This window comes from Peromyscus maniculatus, chromosome 16 (genome assembly GCF_049852395.1).
Source record: "Peromyscus maniculatus bairdii isolate BWxNUB_F1_BW_parent chromosome 16, HU_Pman_BW_mat_3.1, whole genome shotgun sequence".
Classification (NCBI taxonomy): domain Eukaryota; kingdom Metazoa; phylum Chordata; class Mammalia; order Rodentia; family Cricetidae; genus Peromyscus; species Peromyscus maniculatus.
This window is the reverse complement of record NC_134867.1, coordinates 39,631,640-39,653,155: the sequence shown is the minus strand read 5'-3', so window position 1 is coordinate 39,653,155 and position 21,516 is coordinate 39,631,640. Positions and strand designations below refer to the sequence as shown.

Genomic DNA, 21,516 nt, shown 5'->3' with positions numbered 1-21,516 from the left:
TAGCAGAGTGGTCTTGAATTCCCTGTGTATCCAGAACTGGTTTCGAACTTGAAATTCTCCTGCCTTGGCTTCAAAACTATTGGCAGTATAGGGACATGCCACCATGTCCATCTTAGAGACTTTCTTAAGAAAGGACCCTTAGTTCCTCAAAGAAAATATTATCTCATCTTAATTGATTTTATTTTTTAATGGGGAAGGGCTGGGGAGAGAGCTCCGTCCATAAAGTATGTGCTGTGCAGGTAGGGTATCCTGAGTCCCGCCTAGATAACCCACATCAAAAAAAAAAAAAAAGGAAAGGAAGGAAGGAAGGAAGGAAGGAAGGGAGGGAGGAAGAAAAGAAAGAAAGAAAGAAAGAAAGAAAGAAAGAAAGAAAGAAAGAAAGAAAGAAAGAAAGAAAGAAAGAAAGAAGAAAGAAAGAAAGAAAAAGAAAAAAGAGCTCAGTCCAATGGTGTGCATTTATAATCCCAGTGTCAGAGAAGCAGATAAGGGAGATCGACTAACTAGCTAGCCTGGTCTACTCAGTCAGTTCCAAGCCAGTGAGAAGCCCTTTCTCAAAAACCAAGGTGGGGGCTGGAAATATGTATGACTCATTGGTTAAGAGCACTGACTGCTCTTCCAGAGGACCTGGGTTTGATTTTCAGCACCCACATGATGGCTCACAAGGGTCTGTAATTCTAGTTCCAGGGGATATGACATCCTTTTCTGGCCTCCATGGGTAATACACATATGTGACACATAGACATACATGCAAGCAAAGCACCCACACATATAAACAAAAATAAATTTTTTTAAAGTGGATGGCCTTTCTTAAGGAAACACAGCTGATCTTGTCTTCAGGCTATATGTACACATGTGCATAACAATTGCCCAAATACACATATGAACCCACCCAGACACCCACCAATAGGTATGTACACATACAAGATGGGGTTCTGGTGATGTAGTACTGTGTAGAGAGCTTGCCTATCATGTGTTGAACTGTAAAAAAAGAAAATGAAATGTTCATAAAAAAAAAAACACCATAAACATGCAAAATAGAAAACGATGAAGCTTAAAAAATATTCAATATAAATGACTAATATGAAAGTTAAAGAAGGTCATCATATCATATGGAAAAATAATTGATTAACCTAATTAAGTAGACAAGAAAATACAAATTAAGGTGAGAAATGGTTTTGTTTCTCATCTGCTGGACTCAAATAAATAGAAGTTTTGCATTTGGCAAAGGTACAGGGACAAGAACATTTTAGATTTTGCTGGTGGATGTTAAGAATTGCCAGGCATTCTAGAAAATTGGCTAGGGAGGGGAGGCTGAGACAGACTATGGAAGTGACCATGGGGACTTCAACAAGTTCCATAGGTTTTTGCCGCTGTGTTCCGTGGGCATTGCCGCTGTGTTCCGTGGGCATTGCCATTGTGTTCCGTGGGCATTGCCTCTGTGTTCCGTGGGCATTGCCACTGTGTTCCGTGGGCATTACCACTGTGTTCCGTGGGCATTGCCACTGTGTTCCGTGGGCATTGCCACTGTGTTCTGTGGGCTGAGGCACAAAGGCACATGTTATCTGGCAGACTCATTTATGGCAATTTGTTTTGCAGCAATCCCATTTCTTCTGGAAACTTCATGGTTTATTTGTGGCTGTCCGTTTTTGATGAGACAAAAATAGAGTGTTTTGTGTTTATTTCTTCCATTCCTACTCCAAAATTTATAACTTGAAAACTTAAAATTGCTTTCCCATGCTTTGTTGTTACACTGAGATCAAAATCGTAGTTTTCTAATTCTCACTTTACCCAAGGCCTTGACAATGTGAGGCCAAAATTAGGCAGAGTGATGCACACTGGTTCTGGGGGTTGAGGCAGAATGCAAAGTGTGAGACCAGCACGATCAACTTCGTAAGACTTTGTGTCAAACATTTAAAAAAGCCAAATGGGGTGTGTGTCTGGGTCAGTGGTAGAGTGCTGCAGGTCTGGTCAGTGATATAATGTGTGGGTCTGGTCAGTGGTGGAGTGCCGTGGGTCTGGTCAGTGGTCGAGTGCCATGGGTCTGGTCAGTGGTACAGTGCCGTGGGTCTGGTCAGCGGTAGAGTCCTGTGGGTCTGGTCAGTGGTAGAGTCCTGTGGGTCTGGTCAGTGGTCGAGTGCCGTGGGTCTGGTCAGTGGTGGAGTCCTGTGGGTCTGGTCAGGGGTAGAGTCCTGTGGGTCTGGTCAGTGGTACAGTGCTGTGGGTCTGGTCAGTGGTAGAGTGCCGTGGGTCTGGTCAGTGGTGGAGTCCTGTGGGTCTGGTCAATGGTGGAGTCCTGTGGGTCTGGTCAGGGGTAGAGTCCTGTGGGTCTGGTCAGTGGTAGAATGCCGTGGATCTGGTCAGCGGTACAGTCCTGTGGGTCTTGTCAGGGGTAGAGGCCTGTGGGTCTGGTCAGTGGTGGAGTTCTGTGGGTCTGGTCAGGGTGGAGTCCTGTGGGTCTGGTCAGTGGTGGAGTTCTGTGGGTCTGGTCAGGGTGGAGTCCTGTGGGTCTGGTCAGTGGTGGAGTTCTGTGGGTCTGGTCAGGGTGGAGTTCTGTGGGTCTGGTCAGGGTGAAGTGCCGTGGGTCTGGTCAGTGGTGGAGTGCCATGGGTCTGGTCAGGGGTAGAATGCCGTGGATCTGGTCAGTGGTGAAGTGCCGTGGGTCTGGTCAGTGGTGGAGTGCCATGGGTCTGGTCAGGGGTAGAATGCCGTGGATCTGGTCAGTGGTGAAGTGCCGTGGGTCTGGTCAGTGGTGAAGTGCCGTGGGTCTGGTCAGAGGTAGAATGCCGTGGATCTGGTCAGTGGTGCTGTATCAGTCACTGTAATACCTGTCCTCACAGTAGCAGCCTCTGTGTCTCATGCTTAGGGGTCTTTGGTGGGCTTGATTAGGATGATCACATTATTCTTTTATAAAATTGGTCTAAAACCCAGTAGAGACTACGTAAGAAAGTGTATACTGGGATTGTTTGCATTTATCTCATTTCCATAATTCCATAGTTCATCCAAAGGAAAAAAACCAACAAGCAAACATAAACATGATCAAAAGATACTGGAAAGTTTGTGGAATGATTTGCATGGTCCTATTTATTTATACTCTGACTTACCCTCTTTCCTTACCTTTTTTAGGAGAGTCGGGGGGGGGGGGGGGTTGCTTTTCCCCTTGCAAAGCCTGGAGACCATCAATTTATCACCTAATGTCGGGAGCCAGCAGGGGCCTGGTGCTGCGAGGCTTGGAGAGACTTCAGTAGACAGGGCCTGCTCATAGCTACCCTGTTAGGCCCTGCCCTGCCCTCCTGCTTCAGATAAGTGAAGTCGGCAGTCATTGTAATGCTGACTAGTATGAGGGACAGGAAAGAGAAAGCCAGAGTATGCACCTCGTGCGAGCTGTATTCAGCGCCATGGCTCTGTTCCGTTCTGTTGCCTCCTTTTTCTCGGTTGATCCCTCTTCCTGTCTCCTCTTTCTTTGTCCCCATCCCTTTCTCCTCATCTCCTTTTCCTCCCCTTTCCCCTCCATTCCTCGGCCTTCCTGGGGCTCTTTCATGTGCACCACGGATTCCTCCTATTTTGACATTTCAAGGGCAGATCGAAGGCTCCACAAACTTTAGACGATGATAACCTTGTTTTTGTTCTCTGTCCCAAGCTGAGAACACATAGTTCAGAGTTTATCTATTGGGAGCTTTGGGGATGACACTAAAGACATAGTTCAACAGGAGAGGGAGTTCACCTGAGTCCATGCTTTTCTGAAATCATGTGCCCATAGAATCGGGGAGCAGGGGGCTCTCATTTGTTGGTGAAGAAACCTTAGATCTTTTGGGGATCCCATCTTTCGTTCTCTGTTACTTGTTTTAGTATCTGAAACACTGGGTTGTTCAGATGCAGTTGGAATTTTCTTAGGGCCACCAACCAGCTCCCAAATAAAGACACAGGGAGGCTTTATCAATTATGAATGCTCGGCCTTAGCTTAGGCTTGTCTGACTAGCTCTTTTAACTTAATTTAACTTGTTTCTCTTCATCTATGTTTTGCCTCAGGGCTTTTTACCTTTCTTTCCTTCTGTGTGCCCTGCTTTCCTGTTTCCTCTGTGTCTGGCTGGCTGGTCCCTGGAGTCTCCCTGGTGTCTCTTTTTCTTTTCTTTTTTGGAAGCTTAAATTCCTCCCTGCCTGGAAGTCTGACCTATATCTCCTCCCTCACTGTTGGCCATTCAGCTTTTTATTAGACCAATCAGGTGCCTTAGGCAGGCAAGGTTTAAAAAAGCAGCACATCTTTACATAGTTAAACAAATATTCTGCAACATAAACAAATGCAATACAACTTTACATAGGTAAACAACACATCTTTGCACAGTTCAATATCCCGAAACATTCAGATATGACAGCGCCATTTCTACAATGTTGCTTGGAAATCAGTCTTCAGTCTTAATCAGTAGCACTGAGCTTCACTGACTGGAATTGGAGCCTTGGTTCACCCAGTAAGAGGCTTTGTGGTAAAGCCTCTCATTTCATAGCAAAGGCCTGATCAAGAAATCAATTGGTGAGCTCTAAAAGCTTTTTGTACTCAAAAAGTAAAGAAAAATTTGAGGGCGTTCCTGCCTGCTTTCTATTTCTATGTACACTAAGTTATGTAAGTGTTCTGTTAGGGTAAACTTAGAGGGAAATGAATGTATTGGGTTCCTGGTATGTGGCAGAGTACCAGTTTTCTGACCCATATTCTTGTACCTCCTTGCTCAGGTGGCATTGTATATTTTAGTGTATTGGGACTTTGTTATTTCTTGATGGCAGAGCCCTAGGAAGGCTTTTCTCTCCAGTTTTATCTGGTAAACTTGCTTGAGTCATGATTACTTCTGAATGTAATTTTCTTCAGCAGAGTACAAAGAACCATCCCAGCTTCTCTCTAGTGAAGTAATGGTTTTTCTTTCTTCCCTTTAAACATTCTTTTTTTTTTTTTTTTGGTTTTTCGAGACAGGGTTTCTCTGTGTAGCTTTGCGCCTTTCCTGGAGCTCACTTGGTAGCCCAGCCTGGCCTCGAACTCACAGAGATTCACCTGGCTCTGCCTCCCGAGTGCTGGGATTAAAGGCGTGCGCCACCAACGCCCGGCCCCTTTAAACATTCTTAACTGCACAAAAAAAATTTGGGTCTTGGATCTGGAGCTGTAGCCCAGTTGGTAAAATGCTTGCCTAGCATGCACAAGTCCCTGGGTTCAGTCCCCAGTGCCACCAAAACCAGTGGTGCAGGCCTGTGATCCAGCTCCCCAGAGGTAGAGTCAAAATGATCAGAAGGTCAAAGCCATAGCAAGTTCAAGGTCAGCCTGGGGTTCCCACAACCCTGTCTCAATTTAAAAAATAATCTTTAAAGGTCTATAAAAAAATAACTATCACAGCCTAAAAAGTAAGTAGTGTATGGTATATTGATGTCATTCCTGCTTGGTATGAAGTATTAGTAATAATAAAACTCTTTCATGTAACTTTTCAATGTAGATTCTCAACTCACTTTTTACATGCCCTTCATATATCTCTAAAATAAGAGGAAATTTTATTTCTCTTTTTGAAGATTCCAGTTTTATCTTGAAGGCAATGCAAAGATATTTTTATTATTTCATATATCTATATCTGATTCTTTGGTTTATAGATAAAACTCTTTCAACAAAATCCCAAATTATTTATAAATCCATTTTCATGGGTGCAAGAACCATACTACCAGCTCCTTATGATAAAGTGTGACAGCAGAGATCTGAAATTTCTATTCTAGAAATAGAACCTTTTTGGTGTACGGAAGTGTTTTATCATGTTTCTGCCATTCTTTGACACATTTATTTTAATGGAAATAGCAGATGCATTACAAGACGATTAATTTAAGCTTTGGGAATGAGGTATGCATGTTGCCTTATAATCTAAGCTGTCCTGGAACTCACAGTGTAACCCAGACTGGCTTTGAACTTGCAATGATCCTCTGCCTCTGCTCATTAAGAGCCATGGTTAGAAGCATGAATTACCATGCCCGCTGAAGCTTTCCAAAATGCACCAGTAAGTTCTCCAGGGACAGCTGAACTATGGACCTTGAAATATGACTTCCAGTCCGTTAGCAATAAAAGCTGATGTATTGCTGGGCCTTAGGATAACTGTGTATCATGAGCAACTCAGAAGGCTCCTAGGACACATTAGAGGTTAAGACGGTTTCTCTAGCTGTTGACTCTGTGATCTCTTCCACATGGTGTTGGATTTACCGTAGTGGTTGTCTCTGATGCAAGCTTCTTCGCCTTATTCTTTTTAGGTATTAATATTAGAGCCAACCAAAATCTACCAGCCTTCTTACCTGTCTATCAACAATGAAGTGGAGGAGAAGACAATATCTATTTGGCACGTGCTTCCTGATGACAAGGTAAACCGCAATTAAGATAAGACTTTATACCTTTCTAGTCTCGCCTCAGTAAATGTGTTAATGAAGAAGAAATAGCTTGACCATGTTTATCTTGGCATGAGTATATGCTGCAATATAAACATCGCTAAATTTTGAGATATGAGTTTCACCAATTAATAGGATATACTTGAAATAATTTAGATTTATACATAGTATCACCATTTTTTTTTTTTTTCGAGACAGGGTTTCTCTGCATAGCTTTGCGCCTTTCCTGGAGCTCTCTTGGTAGCCCAGGCTGGCCTAGAACTCACAGAGATCCGCCTGGCTCTGCCTCCCGAGTGCTGGGATTAAAGGCGTGCGCCACCACCGCCCGGCTTAGTAGTATCACCATTTTTAAGTGTGCTAAAAATTGGGATATTTCTTTGTTTTAGAAATTCATGCTGTAAACTAAGTTATAAAGTGATTCTTCAAAATTATGTGTGGTGATATTGTGTTGCCCAAAATATTGTGCACCCTAATAAATTTATCTGGGGTCAGAGAACAAAAGAGCCATAATATTAAACATAGAGGTTAGGCAGTGGTAGCACACGCCTTTAATCCTAGCATTCCTAAGGCAAAGATCCATCTGGATCTCTGTGAGTTCAGGGCCACACTGGAAACAGCCAGGCATGGTGACTCACGCCTTTAATCCCAGGAAGTGATGGCAGGAAGCAGAAAGGTATTTAAGGCGTGAAAACCAGGAACTAGAGATGGTTAAGCTTTCAGGCTTTCGAGAAGCAGCAGTTCAGCTGAGATTCATTCTGGATGAGGACTCAGAAGCTTCCAGTCTGAGAAAACAGGATCAGCTGAGAAGTTGGCAAGGTGAGGTTAGCTGTGGCTTGTTCTGCTTCTCTGATCTTCCAGCATTGACCCCAATATCTGGCTCCAGGTTTGTTTTTATTAATTAGACTCTTTAAGATTCATGCTACAATTATGGCCAAGAAATAAGTTTTAAAACTTAGGTTATAAATAACATGTCTCTTACTTCTAGAAAGCCTGTTAGAATAAAGGCACTTGTAGGGGTCTACTATAGTTATCTTTTTGCATCTGCCTACTGCTTGTTTATCTCAAGAGCTGGTAAATGTCAGATTAGCACTGACTCAATGGGGTCTGTGTAAAATAAGGTAGGATGGACTTCTGCTTGGTTCCGGAAGGGTCCTAGACCGTCCCTGCCCCTTATATGGCCCTGGCAGCTTGTGATCAGCCTTCGAGTGTTAGTAGTTCATTCAGATTTTGTTGTTCTTTGTTTTGAGACAGGGTCTCTATTTGTAGGCTAGGCTGACTTCTCAACTTTAGTCCTCCTGCCTTAGCCTCAAGTGCTGAGATTCCAGGCATGATTTCATCAGTTCCGATGCACGTGCCACAACTCTTAAAAAACAGAAGGCCTGAGGGAGGGCCTCTCCAAGCAGCAGGAGAAGGTGTAGATATGAGAGAAATCTTAGGAGAAAGTTTATTTGAGGATTTTTTCCCCCTGTAATTGTTTCCCAAAGTAGTCTTACTTTTCTTTAAACATTTTTCATTCGCTTGTTCCGGAACAGATGTTGGCTAGGCACTACCAGACACTGTATTAAGCAGCAGGGGAAGCATGTTATACTAGATGAGTAAGACTCCGCCTCTCATGGCATTTACTTTCTCCCTTGGGAGGTAATAAACCAATGAGTGAAACCTATAGATATGTGCAGAGGTGATAAGGGCAAAATAAAGCATGAACTGGGTCTGAGTTTGCAATACCATTTAAGTTAATAGGCCTGAATTTGTTTAGCTTTTTATCACTGCTCTTATACAACATGGATCCCTAAGCAGAAGGGATAATAATAAATATAACAATAATAATAATAATAATAATAATAATAATAAAGCAACTACAACAACACCCACCTCAAAAGACTGTTGGGAGCAGGCCCTGATGCCGTGTCTGTAATCCTGGGACTTGGGAGGTATAGGCAGAAAGATCATGAATTCAAGTCCACCTTCAGCTACACAGTGAATTCCAGGTCAACCTGAGCCAAATGAACCACCACCCTCCCAACTTTGAACAGTGTGTGACGTGATGTAGACAGAGTGAGTGCATGTCACAGAGTCCTTTACCATATATCATGAACACCACAAATATTTTAAGGTTAATAACAACAAACGCTATTAAAATGACTGCCTTTTTTTTTTTTTTTAACTATTAGGACTGACCTCTATTTTTAAAACCCCAGAATTTAACCTTGTTTCATTCTTTAAACCATATGACGGAGCTACCTGTTGGATAAGCCTACAAGATATCTTTTTTGGTTTTTCGAGACAGGGTTTCTCTGTGTAGCTTTGTGCCTCTCCTGGAACTCACTTGGCAGCCCAGGCTGGCCTCGAACTCACAGAGATCCGCCTGCCTCTGCCTCCCGAGTGCTGGGATTAAAGGCGTGCGCCACCACCGCCCTGCCAAGATATTTATCTATAAGTCGTGATCTTTTGTGTTATGCTCAGAGTGAGTCCTGGGCACGCACACACACATTGTTATGAAAATCTCTGTATGAGTCTGTTGTGTAGCTGTCGTTCAGAATAAGTTTAATAAAGGGTGTGGGTGTACTAAATGACTCTGTGGCAGCCACTGATCAAGACTCATTATGTCCTTGACTTTATGACTAAATTGGGCTCCTAAGGATCATAGTTTTCAAAGGATGTCTCCTTGAACCCTCAGCATTTGAGTGACAAGAACCGGTTTAAAATCTGGATTTCCAAGCCGGGCGGTGGTGGCGCACGCCTTTAATCCCAGCACTCGGGAGGCAGAGGCAGGCAGATCTCTGTGAGCTCGAGGCCAGCCTGGTCTCCAAAGCGAGTTCCAGGAAAGGCGCAAAGCTACACAGAGAAGCCCCGTCTCAAAAAACAAAAACAAAAAACAAAAAAAAAAAAAAAATCTGGATTTCCACTCTGTGTGTCCCTCCTGATGAGTCAGAACTCACTTGCATTAACCACCGCTGTCAAAAGTTCAGCAGGCCCATCCATACATGTCTGTAATAAAGGAAGAATAACTCATGCTCTGGGGTATTTACATCAGCTATGCTAAGCCTTTCCCAAATTTCAGTCACAGACAGACCCTGTAACCTCTATCAAAACAGCAACAAGTCACCTGTCATAGAGCCAAAGGTGCCCTGTGTCTAAAATGACCAGACAGCTACCTGGAAGCACCCCCATTCTGTTTGTACTGATGTTATAAGTTACTGTATGTCTGAATGAAGTTGGTCATGTTAAGCCTGGTAAGGTATAGTGTTGTTGCAGATATGCTGAATGTTGGATAGCATGAAATCACCGTATGAGTGTGCACAGTAATTTATTTTCAGAAATATGTGTGCAGCTACATCTAAGCAGCTTCTTTCAGAACTGTGGCCTTCTCAGATCCAGCCTGTGGGACATTGGCCCCGCTGCCACGGTCATAGGAGAACTGTGAACTGGCTATACAGGACTTTTATAGCTTGCCTGACAACAGGTTATGATAACTATGAGATCTTCACCCAACAAAACAGACCTTATACATGCTAGGGCCCACCACCATGAGCAGTATTATTATGAGGCCTAGATTTCCAGCCTTTAATGTAGATAATCCCAAAAGGTATTATTATTCTCTTTTCTTATAGTACTAACTTTTTCATAAAGGAAACTGCCTTGATAAGAAACTTTATAACAGCTAAGACATCCTCTACATTCATCACTTTGTAAGGGGAGAGTGGCTGACACCCATATCAGTAACATTTCTAGTACATAAACGAGTCCGCCCCTGGAGCGTCACCGCTACACCTGTGATCTGTGTGACACTCCTGCTTCCTGACTTGTGATTGGTGTGACACTCCTGCTTCCTGACTTGTGATTGGTGTGACACTCCTGCTTCCTGACTTGTGATTGGTGTGACACTCCTGCTTCCTGACTTGTGATCATGTGACACTCCCACTTTCTGATCTGTGATCATGTGACACTCCCACTTTCTGATCTGTGATCATGTGACACTCCCACTTTCTGATCTGTGATCATGTGACACTCCCACTTCCTGACTATAAGGACTTCTGTGGCTCACGGGACCATGCTGGGTTGTGGGGAGGACCTTTTGGACTTTTGGTCTGTGAAGGTCACTGGGGAACCATGAGTAGGACACGAGGTCTTTGGGAGGCTTCAGAAAGGACTTGGAAGTCTGGGCTTTGGTTGTGGACAAGACTAAGGAATGATCTCAAGTTGGGAAGATAGAGCAAATTCCAACAGAGGCACTGTGAACGAATGTGAGCATGGGGTGTTCAGGGGGTGAGGAGGGGCATTTTTCGGCTTACCAGGGGGATGTGGTGGTGCCGGTGGGAAATACACTGGTAGGCAGGATGGTATAAAATCACAACTTGTGGGCTGGAGAGATGGCTCAGAGGTTGAGAGCACTGACTGCTCTTCCAGAGGTCCTGAGTTCAACTCCCAGCAACCACATGGTGGCTCACAACCATCCATAATGAGACCTGGTGCCCTTGTTTGGCCTGCAAACATACATGCAAGCAGAACACTGTATACATAATAAATAAATAAATCTTTTTTTTTTTTTTAAATCACAACTTGTTTCCTGAGTGAGGAAAGAGAATTTAGACACGTACCGGTAGGAAGCAGTATGTCATTGAAGCCACTTAAAATCTAAGAGCTGGCAAGAGTGTAGCCCAGAGTGGCCAGGGACAGGATCAGAGTGGAGCCGCACAGGTGTGAAGGCTGCTGTTATCTATTGCTTGCTGGGTGACCTGGGCAGTCCACGTGACTCTTCCTGTAGCCTCCATATATGGAGAAAAGACAATCACGGTACCTGATGGGATGGTTGAGGAGAGCACAGGAGGTAGTTACCAGGAATTCTCCAGCAAGCACAGGGCTACAGGCACAGAACATGTGTTAATAATGTCACCACTGTAGCTGTTAAGACTTGTTACACCGTGACATACGAGTGAGGGAATCCTGGGACCTGGAGGGTCACAGAAAGGACGAGTAAAGGAAAGAGCTAGAAATAAAGTCACTAGAGAAAGCAGCCTAGGACAATGGGATCCCAAATGCAGAGTGACAGGCCATTTGAAAAGGGGAAAAAAAATGGATGACTCAATCACGCATTAGGAGAAACTGAAAGGGAAGAGTAAACGTTGGGAGGCTCAAAGTCTGCTACACCAGTAGAGAGTGTTTACTAGGAAAAGGTGAGTTGCAGAGGAGTTTTATTTTGGACCGGGGTACTTGGAGCAAACACCTATAGAGAAAATGGAACATAATCAACCTGACTACATGTGTGTAGTTCTGGTCATGTTGCTTTACAGTGCCATGCTTTGCTTACAGCCCTTTAGAGTAGATGCAGGCGTGTTCTTATAATGGGGAGAGAGCAAGACTGGAAGAGAGTTTCAGAGGCTTGACCGGGAAGAGCAAGGTCACCCAGGGACACTTGGATCCGAATGTGGCTAAAGGGATTAGGGATGAACGTGGCCCCAAGAATGAGCACAGAGCCAATCGAATTTGGAAGACAGGAAGAGAGCAAGCAGCGAGCCAGAGACTTGGAAACAGTACTGCTTCCAACTAGTTGTTTTTGTTTGCTCTTTCAGAGAGGTTCTCTGTTCAGTGAAGTCTCTCTGGTATAAGTGTTCTTAATCTCTGTGACAATTTCAGAGGCAACTTTTACATTGTGCTAAGAAGTGCATATGTTGTGACGTAGCTGGGTACCTGAGGAAGGGTTACTAGCTCAAGTTGTGAATTATCCCCGTGCCTATTTCCACTATCTTTTAAAAAAAAATACTGCTATTTTATGAGCATCTTGCTTGATTGCATGCACGTGCACCAGGCATGTTTCTAGTGCCCACAAAGATCAGAAGAGGATCCCAGGTCCCCTGGAACTGGAATTAGGGATAATTGTGAGGCACCATGTAGGTTCTGGGAATCAGACCTGGGTCCTCTGCAAGTGTTCTTAACTATTAGGCCATCTCTCACTGTCTCACTGTCTTCTGATGCACACGGACTGCCCTCATGGTTTCCCATCCTCTATGATCTTCATATGAAATTGTCCTTGTCAAAAAGTTAAGCTTTTGCAAACCAGTGCCCCTCTGGGTTGTAAGTGGATTCTCTGTACAGTGCACTCAATATCACCATCCTTTTCTCTACCTTTTAACAACAGAAATAGTAAGATCACAAGAAAGACAAGCAATAAAAACCTTTATTACCAATCTTAAATCTATAATTAATAAGTAAACAACCGATTTAATTGATCTTATGGTAATCAGGAAATGGATTATGACACAGAATGTCTCAATTTTTCTAGACTTGAGAGTATTGCTTTTCGTTTGTCATGTTTATTTCTTTACCTGCTCAGCAGTTTCCAAAGCGTGGGATAAACTGTTGTATTGTTTCCAGATTATACTCTTTATACTGAAATTTTCTGAAACTTTCAGACCTTGTACACCAATGCCCAGGACCCTTGGAGAGCTACTTGACATCCGTGGGGCACAGCTGACGAATCCCAGCCCTGTGCCTTTCTCCCATAGATGTCTGCTCTCTAGAGTCCATACTCGAGGAAAATCTGCTTGGGTACCATGGAAGAAAAACCTAGATCCAGAGAAGCCACATGCAGGGTATTCTATGTGGTTGTTTGAAATCCCTCCCTTTTAGGGTTGGAATTTAAGCAGCCGTTGGCCTGTGTTGTGGCTCCCCAATCGCTAGTGTGGCTGGCATGGACCCTTCCTCACTTAAAGGCTGCCTGCCCCCTTGCCCCCTAGCTCTAGCCAGTGGCCAGGTAGAGAGGCTATGTAAATTGTGTGAAGGAGCATTCTTACCCAATTTCAGGTAGACATTCTCGCCCATTCATGCTACGTTCAGCAATAATTCCCAAGTAAAACAGCCCAAACAATAAAGACATGGTATTCCCTATCCTGAGGAATTCTGAGATGGCTTTTTGAGGGGGAAGGAGAGGCTAGGGAGAAACAGCTATTACCCCAGATAGCAATAAGCCCTGATGGAGTGTAATTATTAAATTATTATTGTCATCCTCCTTGTTACTTCCTAGTTCTTATTCTTGCTCTGGTGGGGGCACAAGATCTAGAATAGATCAGTTCCTAGAAAATGGTGCGGTATGCTGGTCCAAATAGGTAAACATGGTGTGGGGTCTGCTGAGGCTAATTAATCGCTCCACCTCTACATCCTTGGGCCCTTGTAATTCCCTTTGCAGCTCACCAGTGCCTCCCTGTGGTCTGAGTCCCTCTCGGGCCTGAGCTGAAGAGCACTGTATATGAAAGGTGTCCTGGCAGGGCAGTCTTGGAGGAACCAGATATTCAGGAAGCGTTCCGCCCCTTTCCTACTGAATCAGCTCAGTCTATCCAGGGAAACCCCTCCTTGGTTTCTCCCAGAGCAGGGCTATAGATAAGCTGGTTTGCCGGCCTCACCTTACCTGTGTCTAAGCTTGCTGCGTTCAGTGGCTGCTCTGCACGCTATCCACTTCCAGTCCTGACCATGGTCTTGGGGAACAGCTCAGTAGCGGGCTTTAGAGGTAAGGATGCCTTGTGTGAGAGCAGTGCACAGTTCAGCAGCGAAGCCTCTGGGTTATAGAATTACTGAGACACTGACCTGAGGTTGACAGACATTCGTTAGAAGCCACATGTCCGATTGAGAGCAGAGGCTGCAACTTTAATCTGCCTCTGCCCAGCACTTGGTTATTTTATATGTGGCCTTCCTTGGTTCTTTATGTTCGTGTATATACACGTTTTCATGTGTATACCAGGCCATGTATGTGTGCAGGTACACACGCATGTGTATGTGTGTGAAGGCTCTGCCTAGTACTTGGTTATTTTGTATGTGGCCTTTCTTTTTTTAATGTATGTGTATATATGCATTTCATGTGTTTACCAGTGCACATATGTGTATGGGCACACACACACAGGTATGTGTGTGTGTGTGTGTGTGCGTGTGTGCGTGCGTGCGTGCGTGCGTGCGCGTGTGCGTATGTGTGAGAAGGCTGAAGGACAACCTCAGGTAGCATCCTCATGAGTACTGTCACCTCCTTTGAGACAGGGTCTCTGAATGGCCTGGCACTCACCAGTTAGGCTAGAATGGTAGGGCAGCGGGGTTCAGGGATCCTCCTGTCTCTGCCTCCACAGTGACGGGATTGCATGGGACCTGCCCCTCCCTGGCATTTTTACATGGGTTCTGAGGATCAAACTTGGATCTTTGTGTTTGAAAGGCAGGTGCTTTAGTGACTCGGTCATGCCTTCAGCTCTCTACTAGGCCTTTCTACGCTGTCTTCCTTCCCTGGATCTCATGACGGTAGAACTTGCTGTGTGCTGACTCAGCTCGAATCAGCACAGTAAGGTACTCAAACATTGGATTTTGAGTAATTTGCATCAGACTTGAGAGGCTCTGTCTGCACTCCTGGTTGTATGGCCCTAGCAAAGATTTAGGAGCTGTAGATAGAAATTGTAGCTTTTTGAGTTGCTTTTGCCAAGAGAAGAGCTCTGGGCCACTTCAGAGCTGCAGCGTTGAGCGCCCCATTTCACTAGCCCAGCCAAGACTGCAACCTCATAGCAGTGGGTAAGAGCTTGCTTTCCTGGTGGTTTTATCATGCTATTAATTTTATGTCATGGCCAAACATTTTTTTATTCCTATTATAATTTTTACTGACGGTATAGTTAAGAAAATAATTAGGGTAGTTTTATCCTTATTAAAGGACGAGACCAGACAGGGAGACCTTCTAAAGAATCCCAGGCGGGCTTTGTCATAGGTGTTAGCAAGACTGATGACGTTTGTCAGTGTTGATGGTCACAAGATGTAAGTTCATTGGTTTGGTGGAAGAGCTTGGGACATTGTTGATTGCCTGGCGTAAGTTCAGAGCCAACCCGTGGGTCTTTTCATACACCCAGAGTTCTGTAGAAGAAGTTAACTCTAATTACCTGTCAGACTCCTGCAAAAGGAACAATCACCCCGGTGCTTGGTAAAGGAAGTCAGTTCAATTTGGCATCTGACTGACAATTTAAAAGAGAAATTGAATCCTGTTGAGTCATTTTTATAGGACTGTCTAGCAAAGTTAAAAAAAAAAAGGCTTGGATGTTCTGAATAATTACCCAAAACTGTGAGTTTGATGACAGGGTATCTGGCAGCCTTCTTTCATCAGGAATCATGAGTGGTTAGGATATGGACCCTGGAGTTAGCTTTTGCTAAGAGGAATAATTGAAAACCAGGGTAAAGGGCATGGCCACCTGAACTAGCATGTAGGTCTCATACCAGTTGGGTTAGGTAGGCTTAAGTACAAGAATCTCTCATTCATTGTGTCTTAATATGTCAGTTCGGGAGATGCTGGGATTTCCAAACATTTGTATAGGGAAAATAATCCAAGAACAATTATCTGATAATTATTATGATATGTTTAGTCATAATTGAGAGATAAATTTTCAGTTTTTTTAAATATGGACTCTGTGAATCACCCATATCTGTCTATCACATAATAACCCAGTTTTTATGTTCAAACATTATTAGCATATTAAGCTTTGTATAAATTAGGTAATAATCCCTTAGAGTTGTAATAGACACTCTGAACATGCATATACAGTCTAACACACACACATTAATTTCCGGGAAAAAAAGAAACACACCAGTTACCAGTTTAGTTGAAAATTTTACCTGAAGTTAATTCCAGGCTGGCTGTGGCCATACACTTCTGGAATCCCAACACTCAAGAAGCTGAGGTAAGAAAATGGCAAGTTCATGGCCAGACTGGGCTCCAGAATATGCCCCCTCTTTCAAATTCACAAGGGAAAAGATAATTCAGAAAGAATTATTTTTAAAACCTTGCAGAGCCTTTATTCAGATCATTTGGGGTTTTTTTCCTCAGAAAATAAATATTGTTCAGCCTGGGGAGCCAGCTCGGTCAGTGTAGTGCGGGACACAAACGAGAGCTGAGCTCCACTCCCAGGGCCAACCTAGAAAGAGCCAGCTGACCTGCGCCTGCCCTCCCAGACCTGGGGAGGTGGAGACAGGCAGATCCCTGGGGATCAAGTGACAAGCTCCAGGCCAATGGAGAAATCACTGCCTCCACCAGGAGACGGATACCAGAAGAATGACATGTGAGGCTATCCACTGACTTCCACATACATTTGCATATATGTGGTTGCAGACCCCACACGTGTGTACCCAAACACACAAATACATACACCCATGGAAAATAATTGTCAAGTACACAAAAAGAAAATAAATTGTTACAATCTAATGACCTCGATCATTTTTTGTTTGTTTGTTTGGGTTTGGGTTTTACCTAAAGGATATTAGTTACAACTGAAATTAAGGTTTACATTTAATGACAATGACTTCCAGGTTTTTGGGTTTTTTTTTTTTTTTTTTTGAAAGCTGTGGTCTTGAAGTAAAGGAATTATTACATAAACATCACCCTTGTGAGCTCAGACTGAACCGCAGGCTCCATACGATAATTAATTTCTCATGAAGAATTAGGCATCGGGAAAAGTGACTGTTAATAAAAATAGTAAAACTGAAGTGTTTTACGACGTTATTTTCCGTGTGGATGACTTACTGTTCTTACCGTTGCTCTTTTTCTCCTGTGTTCCAGAAAGGTATACATGAGTGGAACTTCAGTGCTTCCTCTATCAGGGGAGTAAGGTACGTTTCCCCGGGACATTTTGTGTATTTAGAAGACATCCTCCTAAAATATTCATACCCCAGATAGGACTTTACATCATAATTTAAACTGGAAAAACATTTCAGGGAACCTTCTTTGTTGTAAAGACTCGGCCATCAGCTTCTCTGCCCCTGTTGTAAAGAGCGCCTCCCCATCGTGGATCCTTGAACTGACCCCACGTTCATCACTCTGGGGTCAATGTGAACTATGGCCTGGAATCCACATGTGGCTAAAAGGGAGCCATGTGAACGTCCTCTCCTGCTGGCTGAACTTTTGGTTAAGGCTATAAGGTGGCATTCTATCCTTTAGGTGACCAGGAGGTCTACAGAACAGCTCCAAGGTGATGCCCTGGATCTAGTATTAATGATGATATATGAGTAGGGAATTCATGAAATTTTTCCCCAAGGTCACTGTTGATGCAATTGTGTTTGTGAGGTCACAGTGGCAAATTTCAGTTCAGTTCTAAAACCTTGTCATATTGCCAGTGGCTCAGAAAAAAATAAAAAAGCTCTCTCCTGGGAATTAGGAATAAGGACTTTATCATCTTAGAAGCCTATTCCACACCAACTCACTCAACTTTCAAGCCAAATTGTGTTTACTCCTGTTTATCCCCCCCCCCCCACACACACACACACATACACACACGTATAATGGGAATGGGAGACAACAGACTTCTGCAGGCCGGTTGTGCAACATCCTGTTGCTTTTGCAATAACCGTAATTGGTTTTGTTAGAGCATGAGCTGGTGGAGCCGTGAGTCACCGATAATTTTAGTTTGCCTGGTGGAACTACCTGTTACCTCACGAATGATCTGAATAGGAACAAGCGAGATTATGAGGCTGACTCATGACTGTCCAATCAATACCTTCTCAAATAAAGCTTTACACTCTTAATATTTAAGCCTCCAACCACTCATTAGCAAGGTACTCTGTATTTACTGTTGCCTGCTTTTGGCAGCCCATTTAATACAGTAACTGTGCATCTCGCCTCATCGGCTCTGTTTTACAATGACTTGGCTCTTATTAATTAGGCCTGGCAGGCCTTCCTTACAGCTCATGACGTGGCCATAGAATGCCTCCATCTGGTGATGGCTGGTTTACACGTTGGGAGACTCGAGTTCCGGTCCGTGACTTCAAAGACAGCCAGCTTCTCCTGGCTTCCTCCTCTATTAAGGAAGGATGACAATCTAAGGAGCCATCCAAGTAGGTCAGCAGTTTGCCTTGCAGCTCCTGAAAGTGTGGCCCACTCAAGCCTATGGCATTTATTGAGCACCAGCTGTGTGCCATACGGAGTCCTATTCGGCTGAAGATGTAGAAAGTGACAAAGCCCTCTTGAGTCATTCACAGTCCATGTGGGAAGAGTCAACACGCACCTAACAACTGGTGGCCATGAAACGTGAGATGAGCGATGACGTGCTAGAAATACATTCAGAGAGGAGACGCAGGAGGAGTCCTTCCGTCTAGAGCAGATATAGTAACACAAGAGAGGAAAGGGTTGCATCTGGGCCATAGGTGATGCCTAGAATCAGTTTTCAAAGATTGAAAATATAAAATCTGGGCATGCTGGCCCATGCCTGTCATCCTTGTATTCATTGGGCTAGGGCAAGAAGGTCATGAGTTCAGGGTCAGTCTGGACTTTGTGGTGAGCTTGACGGCATCCTAAGGCACATAGGAAGACCGTTCTCAAAAAGCAAGTGAACCTGTGCACTCCAAGAGGAAGAAATGGCAGGTACAAATGGCCTGAGAAGTTACGTTCATGGGCCCAACGGGGACCTTGCTTGTTTTATTAATAAACTTTTGTTAGACAATGACTACAGTCTCCTTGGTATCTAAGGCTTCCGTGATCCAAGAGCGGAACTGAGGAGTTTGGCCTGTACAACCTGAAATATTTTACTGTCTGGCCCACTACAGAAAACACTGGCCAACTCCTGGCATCAGCTAGCGTGTCCTAATTTACCAACTCAAAACTGTTCACGTTGCTCTAAAGAGGGTTTCTCGACCTTCCTAAGGCCGCAATCCTTGAATACAGTTCCTCATGTTGTGGTGACTCCCAACCATAAAATTATTTCATCGCTACTTCATAACTGTAATTTTGTTGCCATTATGAATCGTAATGATCTGTGTTTTCCAATGGTCTTCGGCGACCCCCTGTGAAAGGGGTCATTCAAGCCCCAAAGGGGTCAGTGACCCACAGGTTGAGAACCACTGCTCTAAAGTAAAGGACTTGTTAGGTCCATACCAAGTGCTGGTTCACGTTGCTCCACTCTCCTTTAAAATCTCTACAGGTAGGGCTGGAGAGATGGCTCAGAGGTTAAGAGCACTGACTCCTCTTCTAGAGGTCCTGAGTTCAATTCCTAGCAACCACATGGTGGCTCACAACCATCTGTAATGAGATCTGGTGCCCTCTTCTGGCTTGCAGTCACAATGCTGTATACATAATAAATAAATAAATCTTTAAAAAAAAAATCTCTACAGCTAGTACAGCAACTTTGCTGCCCGAACGAACTGCCTTCCTAGCTCTGAAAACACACCCCACAGGCCCAGAATCGCCGAGGCTAGTCAGCCAGTTGGGATGTGTGCTTCTCTCTCTGCACAGGTCAGGGCTATGCCAGGCAGGCTCCTTTCCATGCCAAACCAACACGTGGCTTACATGTATTTTCAGCACCCCAGAGCAGCCCTCTTCTGCAAAGATGAGTAGGCATAATATGTAATTTTAGTATTATGATCTGGGGAATATCGGTCTTGAAAGTGCTGTTTATCACTTCTCATTATAAATGACAGTGAGGCCGTAGCAGGGTTGGCTCTAACAAATATTTGTTTCGGTTTTTCGTTAGAGAGCTGTGGAAGTGCTGGTGTTGGTCTGAATAAAGTGGGGTTTTGTCTGTTTCAGTATCTCCAAGTTCGAAGAACGATGCTGTTTCCTTTATGTGCTTCACAATTCTGATGATTTCCAAATCTACTTCTGCACGGAGCTTCACTGTAAAAGGTACACATTTGCCATTCTGTGTGGAAGGGGCTGTCCTCACTAGTAAAACAGCACACATGGCCTCTGTGAAAAATTGGTGGTGAGGCGGGTGTGCAGCCGCTTTATTTTTAATACTGCTTTATAAGCGTGTGGTGTTGGATTTAGGATTCCTATTTAACAAATCAAGCCTTTGCTTAGTCACAGTGTATTCTACAAAATTAAAACATTAGCCAAGATCTACTGGTTAATTGTTTAATGCCACACCTCATTTTAAAAATGCTTACTTACTGAAGATGAGTGCCAGATTTTCCACGAACAGATTATTTAGCATGAACTCACTACTGTCTGCAACAGACACTCTTACCCCTACCTCCTATCAGAGCTACCTGGTAAGCAGTAAACAAGTGCCCGAGCCCCACTCCAGACTAATTATACTGGATTCTCTGGCGGGCACATAGCCTAGGATCTGGTCTATACCGGTAGAAGAGATAACCCAAAAATCTATGAACATATTCTCCTTGATATGTTTCCCTTGCTTAGTTAAATATTTCATATTAGAAGAAAATGATGGGCAGTAAGGTAGAAGAGAAATAAATGACCACTTAGAAGCCAAAATGTAGCCAGAAGCCAGTCTGGACTTAAATTTTAGTGAGGGTTGTTCTTTTTTCAGATACTCGCCATAATAAATGACTGATATGCTGATTCAGTAAACAGTAATTTGCTTTTATCTTGTTGCTCATCCCTGGCATGATATCAATTTTAATCTTCAGTGAAATCTTATTAGATAGGTATGATTACCATCTTCCATAAATGAAGAAAATAGAATTTTTTGAGGGATAACTACCTTAAAATCATATAACCAATAAGGATAGAATTGGGGACTTGACCCAGGCACAGGTGAGTTCGAATCCATGCTCCTGATGTATACAGTGGACTGCTAGCCCACTGTGTTACATTCTGTTACGATGGTCATAGTGAATAGTTTTCCACTAATGGCTGCTGTGTGTCTTTATCTCAGGCTCTCAGGTCTTAATGTTTAACTGTAAAGCCATTTTAAAAAGTTCTTCTCCTTTCTTTTCCCTCTTAATTGACCTTACTTTTGTTTCTAACTATTTTTTTGTTTTGAATATTCAATCTTGCTCAGAATCTACTCTTATTCCAATCAATCATGGGATCTTGTCTTGTTTTGTTTTCATGCCATAGACCTCCAAGAAATGTGCAGTGGGAATGGAGGATAAGAATTAGGGGGAGGGGGTAACATGATCAAAATATATTGTATGAAAACACTGTTTTCAATAATAAAAGAAATTAGGCACAAGTGAGCTCTGTAAACGGGCTGCGAACTCCCAAATAGCCTTCATTCATTGGTTCCCATTAGGCAGAAGAGTTCTTGGCCCTAGATGTTCAATGAGTATTTGTTGAGTGGGTGGATACATGAGTGGATGGACAGATAAAATGAGGTACAGAGATAGGTAAAGTCATCAAGATAGCCTGCTCTGCCCTGTAGCTAGAGTTTTCCTGCCTGG

General features: G+C 43.6%; 1 protein-coding gene across 1 annotated transcript in view; it reads left to right on the top strand.

Moving 5' to 3' along the window:
- Map3k5 (mitogen-activated protein kinase kinase kinase 5) overlaps window positions 1-21,516 on the top strand; it is a 221,197-nt gene that overhangs the window by 136,581 nt on the left and 63,100 nt on the right. Inside the window, exons 11-13 of the mRNA XM_042262234.2 lie at window positions 6,262-6,369; window positions 16,958-17,007; window positions 19,916-20,011. Of these exons, the coding sequence (XP_042118168.1) occupies window positions 6,262-6,369; window positions 16,958-17,007; window positions 19,916-20,011 (254 nt within the window). The remainder of the gene's footprint in view (window positions 1-6,261; window positions 6,370-16,957; window positions 17,008-19,915; window positions 20,012-21,516) is intronic.